Source organism: Theropithecus gelada, chromosome 1 (genome assembly GCF_003255815.1).
Source record: "Theropithecus gelada isolate Dixy chromosome 1, Tgel_1.0, whole genome shotgun sequence".
Lineage (NCBI taxonomy): Eukaryota > Metazoa > Chordata > Mammalia > Primates > Cercopithecidae > Theropithecus > Theropithecus gelada.
The window spans coordinates 24509833-24530877 of record NC_037668.1 but is presented as its reverse complement, the minus strand read 5'-3'; the positions used below and the strand labels follow the sequence as shown (position 1 = coordinate 24530877).

The 21045-nt window shown below is 39.2% G+C and overlaps 1 protein-coding gene across 1 annotated transcript; it reads left to right on the top strand.

Moving 5' to 3' along the window:
* Positions 1-4999: 4999 nt before the first annotated feature.
* Positions 5000-5361, top strand: PYDC5 (pyrin domain containing 5). Its single transcript, XM_025379692.1, is given in 2 exon segments — positions 5000-5131; positions 5134-5361. Coding segments are annotated over 2 exon segments (360 nt in total).
* Positions 5362-21045: the final 15684 nt, after the last annotated feature.

Below are 21045 nucleotides of genomic sequence, written 5' to 3'. Positions count from 1 at the left end.
GTTTTCTGACCCTCCCTGTAATGGACACGCATACTTTCCCACTGTTTTAGTCTGTATAGTGCTGCTGTAATGGAATACTATAGACTGGGTAATTTATACAGAACAGAAATGTATTTCTCACAGTTCTTGAGGTGGAAGTCCAAGCTCAAGGCATCAGTAACTGGTGAGGCCTTCTTACTGTGTCCTCAAATGACAAATGGGGTGAATTCACCCCCACAAGCCCCTGTTAAGAGTGGCATTAATCCGTTTATGTGAGTGAAACTCATCATCTAAATACCTCCCATTTGGCCCCACCTCCCAACACTGTTGCATTGGGTACTAAGTTTCAATATTATTTTTGAAGGGAGTAAAAACATTGATAGTTTCTACTTCTCTGGCTTTATCTCTGCTATCTTCATTCTTTATTTGCTTATTTTATTTAAAACTATTCTCCAGAAAGCATTCTTTGAGGATCTTTACTAGATTGATAATTTCTTTGCTCTGTTTCATTTCAGGACTTCACTTTTGGCTGTCAAAATTTCCCTTGGTATAATTTATGGCTAAAATTGAAGATGAGATTCTCTACTGTTGTCAATAATGAACTCCTAAACATCTGGTTTTGGGAATTTTTTTTTTTTTCTTTTGAAATGGAGTCTTGCTCTGTTGCCCAGGCTGGAGTGCAATGGCACGATCTCGACTCACTGCAAACTCTGCCTCCTGGGTGCAAGTGATTCTCCTGTTTCAGCCTCCTAAGTAGCCAGAATTACAGGCATGCACCACCAAGCCTGGCTAATTTTTGTATTTTCAGTAGAGACAAGGTTTCACCATGTTGGCCAGGCTGGTCTCAAACTCCTGACCTCAAGTGATCCACCTACCTCGGCCTCCCAAAGTGCTGGGATTAGAGGCATGAGCCGCGGCGCCCTGCTGGTTTTGGGAATTCTTACCCCAAATTACTAAAATCTATAATTTACTCAGATTAGCTTAGCAGTAAGGGCAAAATTAATTGAAATTTTGATTTCCTAACTTTTTTTTTTTCTTTTGGAGATAAAGTTGTGCCATGTTTCCCAGGCTGATCTCGAACTCCTGAGCTCAAACAATCTACCTACCTCAGCCTCCCAAAGTGCTGGGATTACAGGCGTGAGCCACCACATCCATCCTTAATATTTTTGCTCAAATTTGGGTGTTAATATATTAAGAAGAGAGGAATAAAATTTATAAGTAATGGAGAAGCGGTGTTTGAATTTTATTTCCTTTCATGTTTTAGATTAAGGATTGACAATCTTTGGTTGAAGGAAAGAAACTGCTGTTCACACAAGTAAGTGTTTCTATATGTTTGAATGTTTAAGGTATCAAGTCATGAGTGTCAGAAACGCAAAATAATACAGAATTGGCCAGGCGCAGTAGCTCATGCCTGTAATCCCAGCACTTCAGGAGGCCGAGGCGGGTGGATCACAAGGTCAGGAGATCGAGACCATCCTGGCTAATACGGTGAAACCCCGTCTCTACTAAAAATACAAAAAATTAGCTGGGCATGGCGGACGCCTGTAGTACCTGCTACTCGGGAGGCTGAGGCACAAGAATGGTGTGAACCGGGGAGGCAGAGCTTGCAGTGAGCCGAGTTCGTGCCACTGTACTCCAGCCTGGGTGACAGAGTGAGACTACGTCTCAAAAATAAAAATAATCATACAGAATTATGGACATACAAGATGGGAGAAGTTAATGGTGCAAATACCTATCGCCTTGGTCTTTTTGTTCCCTGACTCAGTAACAGGTGGCTAACCGCTCCTTAGGCTGATAGAGCCAAAACGTGATTCCAGCCTAAGAATCACAAAAGAGCAAAACAGAGAACGGAACAGAGATCAAGCTCCTTTAGAAATTTGGAATATGGCAAGTTATTTCTTCTTAGCTTTATGGCAGTAATTTAAGTATTATGTGATTTTGTAATTGCAGAATATTATGACATAGCCAGAATAAAAGTACAGTTATTGTCTAAATAGATATTAGATTCACAAGTTAAATTGCCGTGAAAAAAATAACTAATAGCAGAAACATTAAAATAAACCATGCATTTTTCTATCAGCTTAGTCTGAAAGTTCACACAAATTCAATTACTTGAAGTGTCCTTGCAATTCACCATGTTTTACTTCCCTCTTAGAATCTAGAGTAACTTGCACAGTGGAACCATAGGAAGTTGGATTACTCCCACCAGAGACGGAAGTTTCTAAATTTTCCACGTTTATTATATATATGTTATATATTTGGCATAATGCTTTGGATTTTTAAAAGCCTTCTTAACCTTGCTCTCTTTTGAAATTATTCTACAAGTAGATAGATGTGGTTTGATTATAATTCTGCTTTTTATCTATGCTATTTCCGGCTTGAGCATCCCTCTTCAAGAATGTGCAGTGAGGACACTTGCTCTATGCATTCTCAGGCAACTCTGGCTCTTGAGTAATCAAGCCATATGGATGAATAGAGCCTGGGAATTAGAGATTCCCAGGGCTGAAGTCTTAGATGGGATGCCTAGAGAGTTGATTCAACATATGTTATTTAACAAATGTTTATTGAGAACCTACTATGTGCAAGATACTACTCTAGGCGCTAGGAGTACAGCAATAAACAGCACACAAAGCCTTGACCACAAGGCACTTCTATTTCAGCAGGCTGGCTATTAAAGAATAAACAAATAGCAATAGCATTTATACTATAATGTCATATATAATAGAATGCTTATATATTACAAGCAGATAAGTACTATGAAGAAATATAAAAGGTATGAGATAATAGACAGTAATGGTATCATGTGCTATTGTGCAGCATGTGTTCATTGAAGGTTGAGCTTAGAAAAAAACTATTAAGCAGAAAATCTGAACAGAGTGAAGGAGCAAGCTGTGCCAATATTCTAGATGAAAAGAAATAAATGATTTGACAAAGAAAAGAATTGCTAATGCTTCAATTATAAGACTACTATATATCTGAGGGTTGGTGTTTTGGAAGCAAATAACACTAGTTTTATTTTTCTTTCCTTTTTAAATTTTTTAAACAGGGAATCATTCCATACTCTCTGTATGATAAGCAGGCGGTTGGCATAAGAAAAAGCAGAGGTCCTGGATTCAGAAGACTTGAATTCAGTAATTTGTACTGTCTTTTACTAGCTGTTTGGTTTCAGGTAACTCATGCCACCTAATTTAAAATGTAGTAATTGGGAGACTATAATAAATGCTAACTGTCTTGTATCAGGCATACCATGCTGTGTATTTACAACCCGGAGATAGGAATTATCATCCCCATCCAGAGATAATTATATGCTCCCTCAAGGTTTTCTTTTCTTTGTGTCTTCCAGACTCTGTGTGAAAGCACTTTGTACACAGTAAGGTGCTATCCAGTGTCAGCTATTATGCATGGTACAGGGCCATGCTTCTCAACTACAGTGTGTACACCCCTGGGCCATGAAGTCACCAAATCAATTGTCTGCATTTTCTTTGGGTATACATTTTACTCTATAGCAAATACTTTAAAATATGTTTTAAGTAAACAGATATCATGGAGTAAAATGTAAATTTTATATTTATGTGATAAAAGCTGTCTCAATTTTCTTATATATAAACTGTTATTGATATGTGAATGTTAGCACATAATAGGGTTATAGGAAGGTTGCATTCTTATAGATAAGTAGGAAACATGCTGAGTTGACTGTGTTTAGCATATAATAGATGCTCAGGAAAAGCAAATTTCCTTCTTTTCTTTCACTGGTAAGACTGGGACATTCAGGTGGTTTAATCGTTTTAAGTATTTGAAATGTGTTCCTTATTTTGAAAATGTTCCTTATAATACTTTCAATTTTCACTTATACATTCTACATGTATAAGTGGAGTTTCTCTAGTTATCACCTGCCTATAGGAAGAAATAATAAGTTCATATTAAAAGTAATAACTCAGAATTTATTAACATTGTCTATCAATGGGAGCCTCCCCTAAAAGTCACAGTTGGTTATCTTCAGTTCATAAACATCCTTTCTTGTTCTTGGCTCAAGTCCTCTACCATATAGGTTGCTACTTTTAAAGTAAAATTACTAAATACTAGTAATTTTGAGCACCTGTTCATATGTGTGTTGGGCATTTGAGTAATGTGGTTATTCATATCTATTGTCAATTTTTCACATGTGCTGTACAAATAGGACAATGTGTAGTTCTACACGCAATCTGAATTATATACATTGCCTATGTTTTCTTTCAGGATTTGGAAGTATTTGTTATGTTTATTTTTTCTTTTTTATAAAGAAATTTAGAGTTTACATGCAGTCAAATTTAATAAACTTTTCCTTCCGTGCTTAAGACACCTTCCCCTACCTCAACATAGTGAGATTATCCTGTTTTCTTCTAATGGGTTACTAGTCACATTAGGTCTTCAATGTGCTACACACTTTAAATAACCAGATCTATGTGACTGGAGGAAAACTGACTCATCAAGCAAAGGATGGCACTGAGCCATTCATGAGGGATCCACCCCCATGAGCCAAACACTTCCCGTCAAGCCCCACCTCCAACACTGGGAATCACATTTCAGCATGAGATTTGGAGAAAATAAATATCCAAACCACATAAACATGGTTCCAAAAACATGATCCATGAAAGAAGAAATTGAACAATTGAGCTTTATCTACTGTATACATGTCAAAAAAATTTAAATTGTACCCCTGAAATATGTGCATTGTGTTGTATGTTAGTTACGCCTGAATAACTCTGTTTTAAAAATATCAGGAAAATGGATCCCATTTTCTAAGAATTCCGGAGGTGTTGTGTACCCTCTGAAGATGTCTTTCCCAGGAAGAAGGACTATCTTGCTTAAAAAGATCTTTCTTATATTTCACCAAAATCTCTTTTAGTATACTGTAAACATTTTATTTTCCCTTTCAAAAATAGTAACAGCTCACATTGCTTTATTTTGAACGTTGAATCACTTTTGGTGGTATAATCTTACATAGTTTGGATTCCTTATAAGCTGATCCTAAAGTCGTGAGATGGAGAGTAAATATAAGGAGACACACTCGCTAACCCCCCTGGATAACATCACTGATGAGGAACTGGAGAGCTGTCAGTTCTTTCTTCCAGATGGGTTTAATATTGCCGCAGGCAAACTACATACTGGAAACAGAGCACAAGTAGCCAACTTGATGATTTAAAATGCTAGCGTGGAGTCTGCAGTGAGGAAGACCGTATTTTTCAGAAGTTGAATTACATGCTTGAGGCAAAATGTCTTCCGGAAGAGGAGGAAACGGGTATACGTGGGAGTCCCGCATCTGCCCGGTCCCTTTCTCAGTCAAGACTTGGCCTTTCCTTTCATGGCATTTTCTGGGAATTATTGATGAGGGAAACGGGATAGCACTAAGCTATTCATGAGGGCTCCACCCCGTTATCCAGACACCTCCCATCAGGCCCCACCTCCAACACTAGGGATTGCATTTCAGCATGAAAGTCCCCCAGGGAACGCCGCTGGAATTTGTTTGCTGACTTAGTACGCCAGCCTTGTTCGTTACTCCCTTTTACTGAAAAATCACTCCTAAGAAGTGTTTGTTACAAATTCCACAAATCCATCCCAGCCTTTGTTTTCATCTCTTGTTCCAGCCCTCAGGGCTGCCACTTCCATTAGTCATCTTTTCTCTTCTCCAGTTCAATTGCAGAGAACATGAACATGGAATTTCAATCTTCTCAAAACCTCATGTACACGGTTTACCAAAGATTTGAAGAGAAAGGAAAGAAATCATAGCACTGGAAAAAAATAAACTGGAATACTAGGTCATTTTGTTCTCCCACACAGCCTGCCCATTCTTCTCCCTGTCCCCGGCCTGCTGTGGCCCCAGACCATCCTTTCTTCAAGGGAGTCTTGTATTCATACATCCGCTCTTTCAAATTCAGATATTATTTATCTTTCTATTTCCTTCCACTAATGACAACATAAGCTACCCGCACACAAAACCTGTTTTTATATTGTTGGACAAATCATTGAATGTCTCCATCTTATCTGCATTTTGTTTATATTTCTGATTTTTTTCTCTATGTGCAATTAATATATCCTTTACTTATGTCTGTATGATTAAAATTGACCAACAAAGGAGCATCTCACACAAGGATCCCCAAAATGAGAGCCTCCAAATGTAACAATTTAGAGATTTTTAAGTTCAACTCTAACAGCAAAACCTATGACATCTTTTGCTATGTGTGTGTGTGTGTGTGTGTGTGTGTGCGCGCGCGCGCGCACGCAAGCACACAATATGGATAACATGGTTTCTACGTTCACGTGATTTCTATGAAGGCGAGATGAGACCGGGTAAGTGATGATATAAGCCATAGTTCTATACAGATATAAACTGTTAGGCAATATTTAAGGCTCTTTAGTGAAAGTGCTGGTTGTCTTATGCATTATATTTTCCTGGGTTATTCAAAGTCGAAAGTGTAGTGCTTAGATATTGCCACAAGGTGGCAGTAACTTCACATAATGTGCGGAAGCAACTACCGGACCTGCAGAAATCAATTAAGTTCCTTTACAGCTCTAAATTTCTATTCTAGATCACGCCTAGGCCTACTTTGAAAATAGCAAATTTATTTATTTGTGCCCCATGCTACCCTTAACTATCCCTGGAGGAAACCAGTTTTTTGTTGTATTTTCTGTAGGTTTCAACTTTCATTCCTTGTTGAAAGTTCTCTCTGCATAACCATTGCTATGCCTGCACATGGAGCACTGTGTAGTATTCTACCCACGACCTCACCTCATGCAAGATAGAGGAGGTCTGGAGAAATCTTTAATGAAGAAGGTTAATAATTATTTTATGGGAAAGATCAGTAGATGGAGAGACAGATGACAAAATATGAAGACATTTAAACCTGGAGAAAGGAAGCTGAGCAAGCTTATGATCAAATTCTATAAAAATGCTGTAAGATTAACATAGAAAGTTGAAAGTGATAAATGAAATAATAAGTGAGACATCTGCACATGATTATCAATGAAGAAGAGATTTACAGTGGGCAGACATACTCGTCCACAAATACTGCATCTGTATCACTGTGTGTGAGATGAAATGTGGCTGATGTGATGTGGTAGAACGATAGGTTGATTCCCTTGGCCTCCTTTGACTCTGTTTTTTCTCCTGTACTCTCAACACAGAAGGGAGACTTTATCTTCATACCTCTCTGAAACCAGTTTCATGGAACTAAGTTACCTTTGAAAGTTAGTTTTACTAATTCTTAGTAGACATTCCTCTACACTATCCCTGACAGAGTCTATGACTTTCTATTGTTTGAAATGTAGTGATATATTGTTAGATATATAGTTTACAAATATTTTGTCCCATTCTGTAAGCTGTTCCTTCATTCTGTTGATTGTATCCTTTACTGTGCAGAAGCTTTTGAGTTTGATGTAATCTCATTTATCCATTTGTGCTTTTGCTGCCTGTGCTTTTGAGGTCTTATTCAAACAATTCTTATACCAATGTTCTGAGGCATTTTCTCTATGTTTTCTTCTGGTAGTTTCATAGTTCTGGATCTTATCTTTAAGTCTTTAATTCATTCTGAGTGACTTTCACATGTTGTGAGAGTTGAGTCTAATTTTATTCTTCTTCATGTGATTATTCAAAACATGTAAGGAATTCAAAGAACTCAATACTCGATATAAAATAAACAAAAACAAAATAAAATAACTTGATTACAAAGTAGACAAAAGCCTGAATAGACATTTATCAAATGAAGCCATACAAATGGCTGCCAGGTATATGAAAAATGCTCCACATCACCAAACACTGGGTAATGCAAAGTAAAGCCATAATGAGATTTCACCTCCTCCCAGTTTGAACGGCTATTATCAAAAAGACAAGCGATAACAAATGTCAGCAAGGATGTGGAGAAAAGGGAGCTCCTTACACTGTTGGCGAGAATGTAAAGAGCCATTATGGGAAATAGTATGGAGGCACCTCAAAAAATTAAAAAGAGAAATACCATATGATGTAGCAGTCCCGCCACTGGGTTTATAGTAAGTAGACATGAAATAAGTATGTTGGAGAGCTCTCTATACTCTCATATTTATTGCAGCACCTTTCACAGTTATGAATGGCACTATTCACAATTCACATTGATTCACGTGGATTCAGCCTAAGTGTCCACTAGTGGATGAATGGATAAAGAAAATGTGGAGGCACACGCTGACAGACATACAGATGCACTTAAATTTATACGAAAAATCACTGGACCTCGTTGCTAACTTCCATTACGGCAGAATGCAGAACAGACCATGGGATTCTTTCATTGCCAAGTTCATGTGACCCTTTCCATATGGTCAACACCAGACCAGAAATTTAACCAGTTCCAGCCCAAGTGTCATCACCCAAATGTGAGAAGGCTGCCCACTACTGAAAGGTTTTCAATTATGATAGGTACTCTTTTTTGGAACATGTGACGTGAGTATAGACAATTGTGTTTCAGTTTGACTGGGAAGATAAAACTGTTTTCTGGATAGAGGAAGAAAGCCCAGGTCTGTGCTCTCAGGGTAGTCTGGGGAAATTGAAAGTGTGGTTTGGGTAAGACAGTGCCTGGTAGAAAGGACATCCAGGAAGAATCAGTGCACATTCAGTGCAAAAGGTGGCTTTAGTGGCCAGACAAATGGCCCTTTGTGAGGAAGGCTATGCACACTGCTTTCAGCAGCTCTGGCCAGTTCTAGCTGAATCTACAGAACCTGACAGGGCAGGATTGATGAACCCCTAAATTAGAAACACCTGGGTGCCAGGTAAGTGAGGACTGCTTCACACATACAAAAAGTATGGAGAAAGACGTGTGGCTTGTCAACCAAAAGTAAAATCCTAAGCCCTTCACTGACTGAACAGACCCCTTCTTGGCCAAGGGGACCCCAGGAAAACCTTAAAACTGAGTTCCTGGCCATGCTGGGTGGGAGGTCAGACACACCTCATTATACCCTGCCTCCATTTTATGGTTTAGACACAACAACTGATCAGCATTGTTAAAACAGAGATTATCAAACTGACAGAACAGACTCCTTGTGGCAAAAAAATACTAAATGATACACAGGACCTAGGGCCATGCCAGGCAAGGATTAAGTCATGAACTCCAACACTTAAAGAATAAACAATGTTCTAGTACTTCCAGTCCAGGCCAGAGGAATTAGGCAAGAGAAAAAACAATAAAGGGCAAGAGTAAGTCAAACTATCTTTTTTTGCAGATAACATGAATATCTAAAAAACCATAGTCTCAGCCCCAAAGCTCTATCAGCTGATAAACAACTTCAGCAAAGTTTTAGTATACAAAATCAATGTACAAAAATAAGTAGTATTCCTATACACCAACAACTGCCAACCAGAGCACCAAAACAGGAATGCAATCCCATTCACAACTGCCACTAAAAGAGTAAAATACCCAGGAATACAGCTAACCAGGAAGGTGAAAGATTTCTACAATGAAGGTTATAAAACACTTCTCAAAGAAATCTGAGATGACACAAACAAATCGAAAAACATTTCATGCTCATGGATAAAAATAATTAATTTCATTAAAATGGCCATACTGCTCAAAGCAACATACAGATTTAATGCTATTCCTATCAAATTACCAATGACATTCTTCACAGAACTAGAAAAATCTACTCTAAAATTAACATGGAATCGAAAAAGAGCCTGAATAGCCAAGGCATTCTTAAGCAAAAGGAATAAAGCTGGAGGCATCATGTTAACTGACTTCAAACCATACTACAGGGCTACAGTAACCAAAGCAGCATGGCATTGATACAAAAACAGATACACAGACCAATGGAACAGAATAGAGAGCTCAGAAATAAGGCCATACACCTACAACCATCTGATCTTTGGCAAAGCTGACAGAAGCAAGCAATGGGGAAAGGACTCCCTATTAATAATTGGTGCTGGGAGAACTGGCTATCCATATGCAGAAGATTGAAACTAGACCTCTTCCTTACACTATATACAAAAATTAACTCAAGCTGAATTAAAGACTTAAATGTAAAATCCAAAACTATAAAAATCCTGGAAGACAACTTAGGCAATACCATCCTGGACATAGGAATGGTCAAAGGTTTCATAACAAAGATTCCAAAAGCAATCATAACAAAAGCAAAAATTGAAAAATGGAATCTAATTAAACATAAGAGCTTCTGCACAGCAAAAGAAACTATAAACAGAGCAAACAGACAATATATAGAATAAAAGAAAATTTTGCAAACTATGCATTTGACAAATGTCTAATATCTAGCATCTATAAGGAATTTAAGCAAATTTACAAGAAAAAAACAAACAACCTTGTTGAAAAGCAGGCAAAGAATATGAACAGATTTTTTCAAAGAAGACATATGTGTGGCCAAAAAGCACATGAATAAAAGCTCAATAGGACTGATCATGAGAAAAATGCAAATCAAAACCACAATGAGATATGTCTCACAACAGAATGGCTATTATTTTGTTTTTAATTTTTTTTTTTTTTTGAGACAGAGTCTCACTCTGTCACCCAGGGTGGAATGCAGTGGCGCAATCTCAGCTCACTGCAACCTCTGCCTCCGAAGCTCAAGCAATTCTCCTGCCTCAGCCTCCCTAGTAGCTGGGATTACAGGTGCCCACCACTGCATCTGGCTACTTTTTATATTTTTAGTAGGGACAGGTCTTTGTCATGTTGGCCAGGTAGATCTCAGGTGATCTACCCACCTTGGCCCCCAAAAGTGCTGGGATTACAGATGTGAGCCACTGCCCCTAGCCAGAATGGCTATTATAAAAAAGTCAAAAAATAACATGCTGGCAAAGTTGTGGAACAAAAGGAATGCTTATACACTGTTGGTGGGGTATAAATTAGTTGAACCATTGTAGAAAGCAGTGTGGTGATTTCTCAAAGAGCCAAAAACAGAACTACCATTCAACCCAGCAATCTCACTACTGGGTACATACATGAAGGAAGATAAATCATTCCACCATAAAGACGCATACATGTGAATGTTCATTGCAGCACTATTCACAATGGCAAAGACATGGAATCAACCTAAATGCCCATCAACAGTAGACTGGATAAAGAAAATGTGGTGCATATACATCATGGAATACTATGCAGCCATAAAAAGGAATAAGATTATGTCTTTTGTGGGAACATAAATGCAGCTGGAGGCCATTATCCTTAGCAAACTAACACAGTAACAGAAAATCAAATACCACATGTTCTCACTTATAAGCAGGATCTAAATGATGAGAACTTATGGACACAAAGAAGGGAACAACATACACTGGGGTTTACCTGAGGGTAGAGAGTTGGAGGAGGGAGAGGATTAGAAAAAAATAACCATTGGGTACTAGGGTTAGTACCTGGGTGACAAAATAATCTGTACAACAAAACCCCTGTGACATGAGTTTAACTATTTAACAAACCTGCACATGTACCCCTGAACCTAAAATAAAAGTTTAAAAAGGATAAACTATGGTCTAACTGTGACAAAGTTATTTTTTTAAATCTCTAGCTGCTAGACAAGCACTGACCTTAAAATAAGCAATATTAAAACTGTTAAAACTTATCCATCTCACAGGTGCTGATTAACTGAGCCCCTCTTCGATCAGCCATAGCTACAGCTTTGATTGGACAAAAGACTGATTTCAATATTGTTATCCTGATAAGAAGACAACCAAACATGGACTGACTTGCCAGTTTGCAGAGACTGTGCCCTTGTGTACCTTTGTGTCCTGAAAAGACCTTTGATGTATATGTTCTAATTGTAATACATTTCAGTGTTAACTCTACACCACAAAGTGAACATGGGTCATATGCTACATGCATGTTTGCTCAATATGCATGTGCATGTGTCAAGACCATTGATTAGTTCATTCTCACACTGCTAAAAACACATGCAAGACTGGGTAATTTATAAAGGAAACAGATTTAATTGACTCACAGTTCAGCATGGCTGGGAGGCCTCAGGAAAATTACTATCATAGCGGAAAGCACCTCTTCACAGGGCAGCAGGAGAGAAAATGAGTGCCAAGCACAGGCGGAAGCCCCTTATGGAACCGTCAGATCTCTTAAGAAGTCACTCACTGTCACAAGAACAGCATGGGGGAAACTGTCCCCATGATTCAATTACTTCCCACTGGGTCCCTTCCATGACACATGGCAATTATTGCAATTCAAGGTGAAATTTGGGTGGGGACACAGAGCCAAACCTTATCAGTTAGCCCATGGGTCCTCCCAAATCTCATGTCCTCACATTTCAAGACAATCATGACCTTCCAACAGTCCTCCAAAGTCTTAACTGATTCCAGCATTAGCACAAAAGTCCAAGTCCAAAGTCTCATCTGATACAATACAAGTCCCGTCTGCTTATGAGTCTGTATAATCCAAAGCAAGTTAGTTACTTCCTATATGCAATGGGGGTACAGACGTTGGGTAAACACACCCCTTAGGAATGGGACAAATTGGCCAAAACAAAGGGTCTACAGGCCCCATGCAAGGCCAAAATCCAATAGGGCAGTCATTAAACCTTAAAGTTCCAAAATGAATGATCTCCTGTGACTCCATGTGTCACATCCAGGTCATGCTGCTACAAGAGGTGGGCTCCCATTGGTTTTACCCCTGTGACTTTTTTACCCCCTTCTGGCTGCTTTTATAGCTGGCATTGAGAGCCTGCGGCTTTTCCAGGTGCATGGTGCAAGCTGTTGGTGGATCTATCATTCTGGGGTCTGCAGGACAGTGACCCTCTTCTCACAGCTCCACTAGGCAGTGCTCCAGTGGGGACTCTGGGTGGGGGATCCAACCCCACATTTCCCTTCCATACTGCCCTAGCACATGTTCTCCATGAGGGCTCTGCCTCTGTAGCACACTTCTTCCTGGACATCCAGGCTTTTCCCTACATCCTCTGAAATCTAGGCAGAGGTTCCCAAATCTCAATTTTTGACTGCTGTGCACCTGCAGGCCCAACATCACATGGAAGCTGCCAAGGCTTAGGGCTTGCACACTCTGAAGCAACAGCCTGAGCTCTACATTGGCCACTTTTAGCCATGGGTGGAGTTCCTGGGACACAGGGCACTAAGCCCCTAGGCTGCACAGAGCAGGAGACCCCTGGACCCAGCCCAGGAAACCATTTTACCCTCCTAGACCTCCAGGCCTGTGATGGGAGGGTTTGCCTTTATGGTCTCCAATATGCCTTGGAGATATTTTCCCCATTGTATTGGTGATTAGCATTTGACTCCTCCTTACTTACACAAAGTTCTGCTGCATGCTTTAATTTCTTTCCAGAAAATGGGTTTTTCTTTTCTATTGCATTACCAGGCTGCCTATTTTTCAAACTTTTATGCTCTGCTTCCTCTTGAATGCTTTGCTGCTTAGAAATTTCTTCCACTAGATACCCTAAATCATCTCTCTCAAGTTCAAAGTTCCACAGATCTCTAAGACAGGGGCAAAATGCTGCCAGTGTTTTTGCATAGCAAGAGTGACCTTTACTCCAGTTCCCAAAAAGTTCCTCATCTCCATCTGAGACCACCAGCCTGGACTTCATTGTCTGTATCACTATCAGCATTTTGGTCAAACCCATTCAACAAGTCTAGGAAGTTCCAAACTTCCCCACATCTTTCTGTCTTCTGAGCCTTCCAAATCTCCAGGAAGTTCCAAACTTTCCCACATTTTTCTACCTTCTTCTGAGCCCTCCAAACTTTTCCAACCTCTGCCTGTTACCTAGTTCCAAAGTCACTTCCACATTTTCGGTTATTTTTACAGCAGCACTCCACTCTTTCCCAGTACCAACTTGTATTAGTTCTTTGTCATGCTGCTAATAAAGACATACCTGAGACTGGGCAATTTATGAAGGAAAGAGGTTTAATTGACTCACAGTTTAGCATGGTTTGGAAGGCCTCGGGAAACTTACAATCTTTGTGGAAGGCACCTCTTCACAGGGCAGCAGGAGAGAGAATGAGTGCTGAGCAAAGGGGGAAGCCCCTTATAAAATCATCAGATCTCATGAGAAATCAGTCACTATAACAAGAACAGTATGAGGGAAACGGTCCCCATGATTCAATTACCCTCCCACTGGGTCCCTTCCATGGCACGTGGCAATTATTACAATTCAAGGTGAGATTTGGGTGGGGACATAGAGCCAAACCTTATCACTTAGCTCATAGTTCCTTCCAAATCTCATGTCCTCACAGTTCAAGACACAATCATGCCTTTCCAACAGTCCCCCAAAGTCTTAACTCATTCAAGCATTAACACAAAAGTCCAAGTCTAAAGTCTCATCTGAGACAAGGCGAGTCCCTTCCACCTATAAGCCTATGAAATCCAAAGCAAGTTAGTTACTTCTTAGATATAATGGGGCTAAAGGCATTGGGTAAATACATTTGTCCAAATAGGAGATATTGACCAAAATAAAAGGGCTGCAGACCCCATGCAAGTCCAAAATCCAATAGGGCAGTCGTTAAAGCTTAAAGTTCCAAAATATTATACTCCATGTCTCACATCCAGGTCATGCTGATGCAAGAGATGGGCTCCCACAGTTTTGGGCAACCACCTTCATGAATATTTATTACTCTTTCTGTAACCTGTTGAATATGTATGTTTAGCCAATCCATTCAGCATAAAGTTCTTACCCCAACCCCTCCTGGTTTGAAGTGCCTGTCTCTGGCCTTGGTCAGAGACAAATTGTGTATATGTGTGTACGTGTGTGTTTCCAGTGAACAAACTTGACATACACTACTGAACTCTAAAGTGAAAGGCCAGTAGAGAAAACCAGGTCAGAGGTCATTTGCTTTACTCAACTAGCACAGGTGGATGGAATATGCCTACTGCCCTAATGGAGTGAGACAGGTCTACACATGTGCAGACTGATAAAGGAAACAGAGAACAGAGCCCTGAGGTGCTGGTGTGGGCATCACATTTGCAGCACTGCTAGCTTTTTGGTCAGCCTTTGCATTTAAAGACAAAGCTGATAAATGTATGACTATGTAATAGACTTGTGTTTGTGTTTGTGTTTGTTATCCTGTTGTTTTTTTGTTTTGTTTCGTTTTTGAGACAGTGTCTCACTCTTGTTGCCCAGGCTGGAGTGCAATGGCACCATCTTGGCTCACCGCAACCTCTGCCTTCTGGATTCAGGTGATTTTCCCTCTTCAGCCTCCTGTGTAGGTGGGCTTATAGGCATCTGCCCTATGCCCGGTCAATTTTTGTATTTTTAGTAGAGATGGGGGTTTCACCATGTTGGCCAGGCTGGTCTTGAACTCCTGGCCTCAAGTGATCCACCCACCTTGGCCTCCCAAAGTGCTGGGATTACAGGCATGAGCCACCGTGTGTGGCCAAAGATTTCTTTTCCTTTTCTTTTCTTTTTTTTGAGACAGGGTCTCACTGTGTCACCCAAGCTGGAGTGCAGTGGCACCATCTCAGCTTACTGCAACCTCTGCTGTTATTCTTAAAAACTCAGAAAGGTGGGGACCACATAAGACTTGAACACAAGACCGCATGATCCCCAATGATCTTACTTGCTTTCATGGGCTTTTGATGCACCCATTTGCCGGTAAACATCCAGGCAACTCTCTCTGCCCTCTCCTGGGGAAGGAAGATGATGTCTCCCAAATGCCAAAAAAATAAACATCCCCAAGCCCCCCAAAAAAGAAAGAAAATGTATATATACAAAATATAATCCTTTTAACCATAAAAAGGAAGGAAATTCTTTTATTTGTGACGACATGGATGAACCTGAAGGAAATTTTGTTAAGTGAAATAAGTCAGGCACAGAAAGACAAATATCGCATGATCTCATTGTATTAGTTTGTTCTCACACTCCTCTGAAGAACTTCTCAAGACTAGGTAGTGTATATGACGAAGATATAAAGAAAAGAGGTTTAATTGACCCACAGTTCCACATGGCTGGGAGGCTTCAGGAAACCTATAATCATGGCAGAAGGGGAAGCAGTCACATCTTACATGACGGCAGGCAAGAGAGTGTATGAAGGAGGAACTGTCAAACACTTATAAAAGCATCAGATGTTGTGAGAACTCAGTCATTATCATGAAAACAGCAAGGGAGAAACTGCCCCCATGGTCCAATCACCTCCCACCAAATCCCTCCCATGACATGGGGATTACAGGGATTACAATTTGAAATGAGATTTGGGTGGGGACACAGAGCTAAACCATATCACTTATTCATATGTAGTATCTCAAAAAGTTGATCTCATAGTGGTAGAGAGTAGAGTGGTGGTAACCAGAGGCTAGGGCGGTTGTAGGTGGGGGAGAAATGGGAAAATGTTGGTCAAAAGATACATAATTATAGTGACATAGGAGGAATAAATATCAAGAAATCTATTTTATGGCAAGGTGACTATAACTAACGATGAAATATTGTATTACTGAAAAATATAAGGAGAGTGGATATTATGTCTTCTAATGACAAAAATGATAGCTGTGAGGTAATGTATTTGTTAAGCAGTAAGATTTAACCACCTCACAATGTATATATACTTCAAAACATCATATTGTACCTGATAAAAACAGATAATGTTATCTGTCAACTGAGAAAATTAAAAAAAAAAAAAAAGAAATAGTAGACTATGACGACCTCCCAAAAAGAAAGGTCACAACAGAGAATTCACTATGTCATAATATGCTCATTCTACCCCTAGACAGTCTTATTAAATTAATCTAATAACTAAATCATTCTTCTTTCTGTTAAATGCAAGGTGATCACCTTGTTTCTTCAGCCTGCTCTGAACAAGCAGTTTCTGATAGAACTGCTGATGTTCTATCAGAAACCATATCTAACAATTTCTGTTATCCTCTTCTGTCACAGAGTGCCTTAAAAAATTAAATTTGGCCATCTTGATACATGGTCATCTTCAAATCATGAGTGGAAGTTGACTATTCATGATGAAATGGAACTTGGCCATAGAGCCTAGGGACTTCAGCCAAATTTTACAGCTATGTTAAAGAAGCATTGATGAGAAGCCAGCATGCCATTCACTCATTCACCCATTTATCCATTTATCCATTCTATTATGTTCTTAATAGCTACCAGAGACTCTTTAAGGCTGTGTAGATAAAAGAAGAAATTAAAAACAAATCTAAGTTTTATGGAACTTATACTTGAACTTGGAAGGTAGTTATTTTTCTTAGCAGGAAATTAATAGATGCAATAAACTGAGATAAATGTTCTGATGAAAAGGAAGATGGTCCTTTAAGAATGTATTAGTTTTAAAGGGTTGTTGTAACAAAGTATCTTTGACTGGGTGCCTTAAGCAACAGAAATTTATTATTTCTTGTCTCTGGAGGAATTAAGCCTGAGATCAAAAGGTCAGTAGGTTTGACTTCTTCTGAGAAAGCAACTGCTTCATGTATCTTCCCTAGCTTTTGGTGGTTTGCCAGAAATCTTTGGTGTTCTTTGGCTTATGAATGCATTATTTAAAAATTAACGGGTATTGCAGCTTTCTCTCTAAGAAGAAAAGACTAGTCATTTTCAAAAAATTAAACTGGGACAACGAGATAGTCACATACAAATAATAAACTGGATTCATTATTTCATATCATATGAAAAAATTATTTCAAAATGGATCAAAACTCTTAAATGTAAGAACTGCGACCAGGCGTGGCGGCTCACGCCTGTAATCCCAGCACTTTGGGAGGCCGAGGAGGGTGGATCATGAAGTCAAGGGATCGAGACCATCCTGGCTAACACTGTGAAACCCCGTCTCTACTAAAAATACAAAAAAATTAGCCGGGCTTGTAGCCCCAGCTACTCAGGAGGCTGAGGCAGGAGAATGGCGAGAACCCTGGAGGCAGAACTTGCAGTGAGCCGAGATCGCACCACTGCACTCCAGACTGGGCGACAGTGAGACTCCGTCTCAAAAAAAAAAAAAAAAAAAAAAAGAACTGCAATTGTATACGTCTTAGAATAATACATAGGTGTCAACCCACATGACCTTGGATTTGGCAATAGATTCTAAGATATGATACCAAATGCACAAGCAAACAATATATAAATTGGACTTTATTAAAATTAAAAACTTTTATGTATCAAATAACATTATCAAGAATATGAGAAGACAACCAGTGGAATAAAAGTAAATATTTGTAAATCATATATTCCATAAGGGACTTATATCTAGAATATATAAAGAAGTATACAACTTAATAATAAAGACAACCTAATTAAAAAATAGGCAAAGATTCTGAATAGAAATTTATACAAGGAAGATACACAGCCAATAAGTATTTTTGAAAATGCTTGACATTAGTCATCGGGGAAATGCAAATCACTTTATACCCACTAGGCTGGGTATACCCACTAGGCTGATTAGAATAAAAATTATGTAATAACAAGTGTTGATGAGGATGTGGAGAAATTAGGACTTTTCTACACTGCTTATGGGAATGTAAATTGTTGTAGCCACTTTGGAAGACTGTCTGACAATATCCCATCACTTCACATCTGTTAGGATGTCTTTTATCAACAAACAAACAAAAAAGATAACAGGTGTTATCTTTTATATTTATTATCTTTAAGATAATAGCATGTAACCCTTATATGCTATTTGTGGGAATGTACAATGGTATAATCACTGAGAAAAACATTATTAAGGTTTCTTTAAAAATTAAAAATGTGGGAAAGTGTTGAGTGAAATAGTTGTAGAGTGGCCCACTCTCATCATGGACTTCCAGAATCCTCGCTGTAGGAGATCCCGTAACTCCCACAGACATCTGAGCTGGCTAGGAGAAATGCCAGGACAGTTGGCAGAGACAGAACTCCAGATTCCACAGACAGAGGGTTTGGCACAGGATTGGCTGCAGTGGAGCATGGACATGGATGCCCATCCCTTAAGGCTTACCATACTCCTCTAGGTGGCTTTGGCTTTTGTTGGCTGCAGGGGCTGGATAGAAATGAGCTATTTGCTCAAAGGGTGGGGCCAGCTTGATCAGAGTGCCCCCATCTGCTGGCCTCTCTCAGAATTTCTGCCTGGCTGCACCCACTTGAAGCATGGCCTTGGCTGCACTGACCCACAATTGCTGTCCCACCAAAGCATTTTTGCCAGCACGTCCCCACATAGATGGTTTTGCCAGTGGACTGAGAACACCTCAGTCCCTTCAGTGCAGCAGGTCCTTTACCTCAAGTGGCCAGGAAAAAAAGGTGTTGGCCTAGTTTCAGACCCCTAGGGGTAGAGCACACTGCCTAACAGTGCTGAGCTGATCCTTGGCCCCATGAAATTATCCAGAAACCGAAGCCGATCAACTGAAGCCAACTTATAGCACAGTTATAGCACAGTTAAACACTCAAGGGCATCAAAGAATATAAAATAAAAGAGCCCCATCCAAAGGACAGAAACTGCAAAGACTAGTAAAATATTAGCCCACACAGATGGGAAAGAACCAGTGCAAGAACTCTGGCACTGTAGAAACCAGAGTGTCTTACCTCCAAACTACCATGCTAGCTACCCAGCAATGTCTAGATGGCAATGAAGATCATTGAAATACAGGAGGAAGCTGAAACCCAATCAAAGGAATCTAATAAATTCAATAAAATAATACAAAAGCTTAAAGATAAAATAGCCATTTTAAGAAAGAACCAAACTAATCTATTAGAGCTGGAAACTCACTATAAAAATTTCATAATATAATTGGAAGTACTAACAGCAGAAACGGAGGATCAGAGCTTGAAGATCAGTTCTCCAAATCAGCTCAGTCAGATAAAAATACAGGATAAAAATAATAAAAGTCAGATAAAAATAATAAAAAATGAATGAAACTTCAAGAAATATGAGTTCATGTAAAGAGACCAAACCTACAACTGATTTGCATCACAGAAAGAGAAGGAGAGAGACCAAGGAACTTGGAGAACATATTTGAAAATATTGTCCCTGAAAATTTACCCGACCTTGCTAGCAAGGTTGACATGCAAATTCAGGAAATTCAGAGTACCGCAGTAAGATATTACACAAGATGATAATCCCTAAGACACATAGCTACCCAATTCTCCAAGATCAAGTTAAATAAAAAATATGAAAGACAGCAAGAGAGAAGAGGCAAATCATATACAAAGGGAACCCTCATCACACTAACAGTGGAACTTTCATCAGAAACTTTGCAAACCTGAAGAGATTAAAGGCCTACATTCAGCATTCTTAAACAAAAGAAATCTAAGCATGATTTCATATCCAGCCAAACTTAACTTTACAAGTGAAAGAGAAACATAATTCTTTTCAGACAAACAAATACTAAGAGAGTTTGTTGCCATTAGACCTGCCTTATAAGAGGTCCTTCAGGGAGTGCTGAACATGGAAATAAAAGGCTGTTACCCGCCACATAAAAGAAAAAAAACACTTAAGTAAATATTCCACTGACAAAATATGCAACTATACAATCAAATCTATATAACAACCAGCTAATAACACTATGACAGGATCAAATCCTTACATATCAATATTAACCTTGAACATAAACAGGCTAACCACTCCACTTAAAAGGCACAGAATGGTAAGTTGGATAAAGAAGCAAGATTCAATTACATGCCATCTTCAAGAGAGCCATCTTTCATGTAAAGACACAGACTTAAATGGATGGAGGAATATCTATAAAGCAAATGGAAAACAAACAAAAAAGAGCAGGGGTTGATCCTTCATTTTGGGAAAAAAGAAACAGACTTTAAACCAAAAGCTATCAAAGAGGATGAAGAAGGGCATTACATGATGATAAAAGCTTCAATCCTACAAGAAGACTTAACTATCCTAAAGATGTGTACATTCAGCACTGGCACAACCAGATTCATAAAACAAGTTCTTAGAGACCTATGAGGAGACCTAGCTAATCTCACAATAATAGTAGGAAAATACAACACCCTACTGACAGTGTTAGATAAATCATTGAGGCAGAAAACTAACAAAGATATTCAGGAACAAAATTTCACACTTGACCAAATTGACCTAACAGACATATAAGGAATATTCCACTCAACAACAGCAGAATATACACTCTTCTCATCTGCACATGGCATATACTCTGCGCTGCATACATTTTTGGCCACATGCTTGGCCATAAAGCAATGCTCAAGAAATTC